At 46.3% G+C, this 6180-nt stretch overlaps 1 protein-coding gene across 1 annotated transcript; it reads right to left on the minus strand.

The window, feature by feature from the left end:
* Window positions 1–3925: 3925 nt before the first annotated feature.
* On the minus strand, window positions 3926–4786 carry LOC147986824 (BTB/POZ and MATH domain-containing protein 3-like). The gene is made up of 2 exons (XM_087542168.1): window positions 4629–4786; window positions 3926–4523 (listed from the first exon to the last, which is right to left on the minus strand). The coding sequence occupies exons 1-2, from the start codon at window positions 4784–4786 to the stop codon at window positions 3926–3928; spliced, it is 756 nt and encodes a 251-aa protein (XP_087398294.1).
* Between the last annotated feature and the right edge of the window lie 1394 nt (window positions 4787–6180).

Below are 6180 nucleotides of genomic sequence, written 5' to 3' on the forward strand. Positions count from 1 at the left end.
GAGGAGCTCGAGAGGGGTGCGGTAGTGGGGCTTATAAACCACTGCGCACCCCTCTCAACTAGCGAGGTGGAACTAAACTTTCGACGCCGCAGCAGCACAAGGCCTTTGGTCCCGGTTGCTGGCACCAACCGGGACTAAAGGGGCAACGGTACCGGTTCGTGGCACCAACCGGTACCAATGCCCCCCTTTAGTCCTGGTTGGCGCCACCAACCGGGACCAAAGGCCGCCGCTTCCCACCCTTTAGGCTGCCGAAAAGTGGCCTTTGGTCCCGGTTGGTGCCACCAATCGGGACTAAAGGTGGCATTGGTCTCGGTTTGTGCCACGAACCGGGACCAATGCTCTGTCTATATAAGCAAGACTTGTGAGAATTTGGGGTCAGTTCTTCGATCCTGCCCCGACGACGCTGCCAGGCTTCCTCTGCGTCGTCGCCGTCGTCGCCGCGCGCCGTCTCGCGCCGCCCTGACGCCGTCGTCGCCCCGCGCCACCCCGACGTGGCCGCCCTCTGCACCGACCTTGCCGTCGTCGCCCTCTGCCGCGCCTCGTCGTCGCCGCCAAGTGAGCCCCAGCCCCTCCCTTCCCCCACGCCACCGCCCCTGCCTTCTCTGCTTGCCGCGCGCCGCCGCCACCGCCCCGGCCTGCTCTGCTTTGTCGCGCGCCGCCGCGCGCCGCCCCGGCCTGCTCTTGTTTTTTTCATATTTTTTTTGTAATTCATTGATGTATGTATATATGGATGTTGTATGTATATGTATATATGCAGATGTATGTATGATCCATTGATATGTATGAATTGATGTATGATTTTTTTTGTTCATATAATTATTTTTTCAATTTATGTATATATATGTTCGTATATATATGTGCATATTTAGAAAAAAAAATTGTGTTGCAAAAGTTACATTTAAGGTTAGTTGATTGAATGCATTTGAGGTTATTAGTTCTATTGTTAGTGCATTTTAGGATAGTACATTCTAGGTTAGTGCTTTGAACTAGTTTAATTAGTAGTTGAATTAGTTGATTTAATAAGTACTACTTTATTTTACTATATATACAAGTAGTTTATTTTTAGTTAGTACTACTTTATTTTATTTATAGTAATTAACTACTTATATTAGTAGTAGTTGAACTGGTTGATTTAATAAAACTAGTTTATTTACTATATATATAGAAATAGTTTATTTTTAGCAAGAAAATTAATAGAACTAGTTTATTTTTTTAGTTAAAGCAATTTTTCCCGCATCGACGTGGACGATGCCTATCCCGCATCCTCGTCGTCGAGTCGGCGGAGGACGACACCTGCTTGACCAGATGGGCCATGTCCGGGACTGGGCTCTGCCGGGGTGGTACTGGGAGGCGCTACCTTCCGGGGGGCGTAGCTTGGTGAGGAGCCAGCCCGTCGTTGACCCGATCCTTGTTTGGTGGCGGTCGCGTGGGCCAGTGACAGTGCCGAGGCTTCCGGACACTGCGGAGGTGGTACGTCACCGTGTCAGCGAGGAGGACCAGCACGTCCGTCGCTACATGGTTGCGTTGGAGGGAAGGTTCGAGAATACCTGGCAGGTTCTTCAGGGATCTCACTGGAGCTGTGATCCTGTGATGGTTCTTTCCCTTTGGGTGTCCACCGCCCGCGCCGATACCCGTCGGGCGCTATGGTTCTAGCTGTACTAGCGATATGTATGATAGTATTCGACGTGTATTAGTGATAATATTCGACGATGTACGGACACATGGAGATGATGTAGTTTTTCTTATAATTGAATGCATCCTAATTTGAATACTACTTTATTTTGCGATTTGATTTTTCTTATTGAATGCTCAAATTGGAGAGCACTATGCAAGGCATATGCATATGATTAGTTGAATAATAACGATCTAATTTAGTTTTTGTAGTACATATATATATATATATATATATATATATATATTTAATTGTACATGTTTGATCTTTGAATTATGAACATAGGAAATGTCATCATCGGACGATGGAAGTCTCCCGGGGGAGTGCGACTGGTGCCACGACGATAGAGGTCTGTGCGACAGGCCTCACCTGGACAATGATCGGCGCTTCAGCATTAAGCTCGAGGAGACCTTCGAAGTTGAAGCGGTACGCAACGACGACAAGTGTTTTTTTCATAATTAAGCATGACTTCAACTATTTCAACGTGTAATTTTCATCTTTTACAATTGAGTATAGTTTATCCCATGCCATGCAAGACACTATGTCTTGGAGAGGATGGATTTTGAAGACCATGAAAATTTTGAAACGAAGAAAATTCACCTAAGGACCCATCATGATGTGGATTTTGAAGTAAAGCTGTATAATGCTGAGAGCGTAGCCCATTTTGGTTGCAAAAATTGGGAAGCATTTTGCAAACTGTATGGTTTTGATGAGGGTATGCTTGTCACCATGGATCTTGGTGATCCTGAAATCGGGCAAGACAATATGGACATTTGGGTCCTTGTTGAGACGCCTCCAGTTCTACCGCTATGCGAGTTTCTCAAACATAGTTAATTATTAACTAATTTATATTGTTCATTTCAAAATAGTTGACAGCTTATTTCCATTGACAGCTTATTTTGAAGTATCAAAGAATGTGCAGAAGATAGTAGATAGAACTTACTACACCGATGGCTCTGAGTTAACTTACAAGGAGAAAAATCATCTGGTTGGATTTTGTAATGATCTTGAGAATTACAATATCTACAATCAAACTCCTCAACATTATGCTCAATACGTGCCACTAGTGCACGTGTTGAACTACGGTAACTACTATGGAGATACCCTGGTAAGATTTTTTACTATTACGACATACGTGCATTTTTGCATACTTCTATAAAACTAGTACTTCATTGCTAACTATGAAGTTATTACCATGTTTTTCAACAGATAATCCCAGAGGATTGTGTGCCTCATCTGATGTATGAGCATGGTCGCCTTGATGTTTTGAACATATATCCAGGTCATCCTACGAATCTCAACAGTCCATACCGGATTTCTAAAAGAAGTGGAGACATGCAAATCAGAGAATGGAAAAATGTATGGACACTCGTAAAGTGGTTCTTGGACGCAAAAGGAAGCGCGGCGCAAGAATTGGAGACAGGATGATCTCCATTCTCCATAATGGAGAGTCAGGGTCTATACTGTTTTATGCTATTTTACCTTAAAGAGGGTATTTAGGTCCTACCTAATACTGATGATCATGTGCTAAGAACAATTAAGTAGGGTTGGTTCGATGACTATGAGGATGATGATCGTATGACTTGTTATTAATAACGAGTAGAAGTTGTATCATGATGATTAGTATGACTTATTATTATGATGATGCATGATGTGAGCATGAAGAGTTATTATATATCAGTGGGTGAAATGAACATGGATTGGATTGAAGTGAAGGCAACATGCATGTGGTGCATGTCGAAAGTAGTACTAATCCAAACTTGATCAAGTTAGGATTAATTAGTATTACTTTCGACATGCACCACATGTTGCCTTCACTTCAATCTAAGCCATGTTTAGGCATAGCATAGCGTTGGTATAAACCAAGCACAGAGATATAAGAGAGGACACTTCTCTCTATTAGCTAGCTAATAACAAACTAAATTAACCCCCCAAACCCCTAAACAAGCCCCTTTAAAAAAACAAAAACCCCAGCCACAGAAATGCTGACGCGTGGATGCCTATTGGTCCCGGTTGGTGCCACCAACCGGGACCAAAGGCCCTCCTGCCTGGGCTCAGCGCGCAGGCCACGTGGAGGCCCATCTGTCCCGGTTCTGGTTTGAACCGGGACTAAAGGGTCAGGGAATTAGTAACGACCCTTTAGTCCCGGTTCAGGAACCGGAACAAAAAGCCCTTATGAACCGGGACAATAGGCCCGTTTTCTACTAGTGTGAAGGACGCGCACATCGCCTCCGTAATCGCCGGACAGGGACTCTAACCGTCACCAACATGGGACGGAAAAAAACCTTGACGCACTGGTGATGACATAAACCATAGGCAATCACTCTTGAGCCGCTCGCAGTTGTGCTGGTTCGCCAGTGCAAAGGTGGATCTGACAGTCTTGACATCGATCTTTTCACACAGCTCCTCCTCGCACATGAGCCTCAACATGCTCAGCCCATACCTATCTGTGGCGACCAGCATATGCTGCAGCGTCGCGACGCTGTGCCCGTCTCTGTGGTGGCACGGTGGAAGCGAATCCGTATAGATGTAGTGAAGCATCATTCGGAAGATGGTTGGCTCCACATCCACGACCTTGACACGCCCCATGTCCTTCTCCGCCATGGGTGCAAAGAGCTGAGCTCGAAAGACTGGCGACCGTGTGGCCAGGAGGATCCGGTGTGCTGGAAACTCCTGGCCGCCCATGCGGACCGTGACGTCCGCGCCTGTCGGGTCACCGATACAGGGCTCGAGGTCGCCCTGCAGCACCAGCGGAGTCTCCTTGCTGACGGTGAACACACACCATATTGTGAAGCAGTCGTCGCCTTCACCTTCGCGGGAGAGGGATTTCAGCCTCCACCTGCTCACGAACCTGCGACAGCCCCGCTCGTCATTCCGTGTAGAGAATACGTACTCCTTCGCGTTCTAGCTAACCACCTCTGCCTTGCTGCTGGTCCTCAGCATGCTGAGCGCGAACTTGGCCTTCACATCCTTGGCTCCGCCGAGGTAGTGAATGTAGCATGAGGTGTTATCGCCACACCTGTACTGGGTGATCCCATCCGGGTAGAAGTTGAGCTCCCACTTGTAGCCGCCGACTTTGAAGACGGACGAGGTAACGAACTCGCCAACGCCCATGCCCTTGACTCCTTGAGCTGCAGGTAATCGGTCACCACAAAATCAAACGTCGCGGTGTGATGACGTGTAATGGATGTGGAGGACATGGCCTCGGGTATCCAGTAGTAATCCCCCGCCGAGGTTGCGCCGTCTTCGTTAGCCATGGCCATCAAAGCTTTTGAGAATAAGCGACGGGTCTGATCGACAGACAGGAGTTGGCCATAATCTTTTGCACGCCTAACCATGTTATATGGAGATAGAGGACTTGTAAAGGCTATGGAAAATACGAAGCGGTCACGGACTCCTTGGCCGAGGAGGATATGGAGAGGAACATACCGTAAACTTGTACTCGACCTGAGGTTACGCCACCTTTCTGGTCGGTTGGAAAGTATTACGGCCTCTCCTTCGCAGCTCACAAACTGCATCTCCATCTCCATCTCCACTATTATTAAACAATCAAACAAGAACTTTCTTAAGTGCACCCCGCAATTACCCCCAACACATCGGACGACCCATTCACCACCGCATGATTAGTCCCACAAATATGAATCTAACAGCCATCATTGAGCTACTACCTCTATGGTGTGCACATAGCAATTTACATTGGCTGACCGTCACTAGTAGCAGAAAGGCCATTTGTCCCGGTTCTTAAGGGCCTTTTGTCCCGGTTGTTGAACCGGGACTAAAGTGTCGTTACTAATGCCCTGGGCCTTTAGTCCCAGTTCTTACATGAACCGGGACAGATGGGTCTCCACGTGGCCCGTGCGGCAAGGCCAGGCAGGAGGCCCTTTGGTCCCGGTTGGTGTCACAAACCTAGACTAATAGGCATCCACGCGTCAGCAGCTGGCAGGAGCTGAGGTTTTTTTTTGAAAGGGGGTGATTTAGGGGTTTTGGGGGGTTAATTTAGGTGTTTCATATATTGTGTTATCTAGCTAATTAATAGAGAGAAGTGTCCTCTCTTATCTCCATGCTTGGTCGACGTACGCTACGTATTATATATATATATATGTGTGTAGAGATGATTCGACACGCTAGCTAGTAAGCAAATGAAGGAAACAGAAGATCGTCATGAACATATGCATACAAAGAGAAGTGATATCGACCACCTCTCCTTCTTCGAGAGATTGGTCAAACAACAAGTTCTCGTATATCTATCCGACGCTACTGGCTACATATATACAATATAATTATGTCTTACAATATAATCTCCTAATTATATATGAACTCAGGGTCCATATGGTATTCTCCGTCTTTAGCGATCACGTGGTCAAGGAAGAATGTCGCCAATTCCTCTTGAATTGCTCGCATACGATCTGGTGGTAGGAGTTCATCCTGCATCCAAAAGATCTAATTTGAAGAAGGGGTCAATACATATATATACATATACATATATATATATATGAATAAATGAAACT

Source organism: Triticum urartu, chromosome 2A, assembly GCF_056163025.1.
Source record: "Triticum urartu cultivar PI428250 chromosome 2A, HENAU_Tu73, whole genome shotgun sequence".
Classification (NCBI taxonomy): domain Eukaryota; kingdom Viridiplantae; phylum Streptophyta; class Magnoliopsida; order Poales; family Poaceae; genus Triticum; species Triticum urartu.

Coding starts and splice junctions, on each gene's coding strand:
- LOC147986824 (XM_087542168.1), bottom strand. CDS start 4,786: ATGGGCGTTGGCGAGTTCGTTACCTCGTCCGTCTTCAAAGTCGGCGGC. Junction 4,524..4,628: donor GCCAAGGATGTGAAGGCCAA/GTTCGCGCTCAG, acceptor GGGCTGTCGCAG/GTTCGTGAGCAGGTGGAGGC.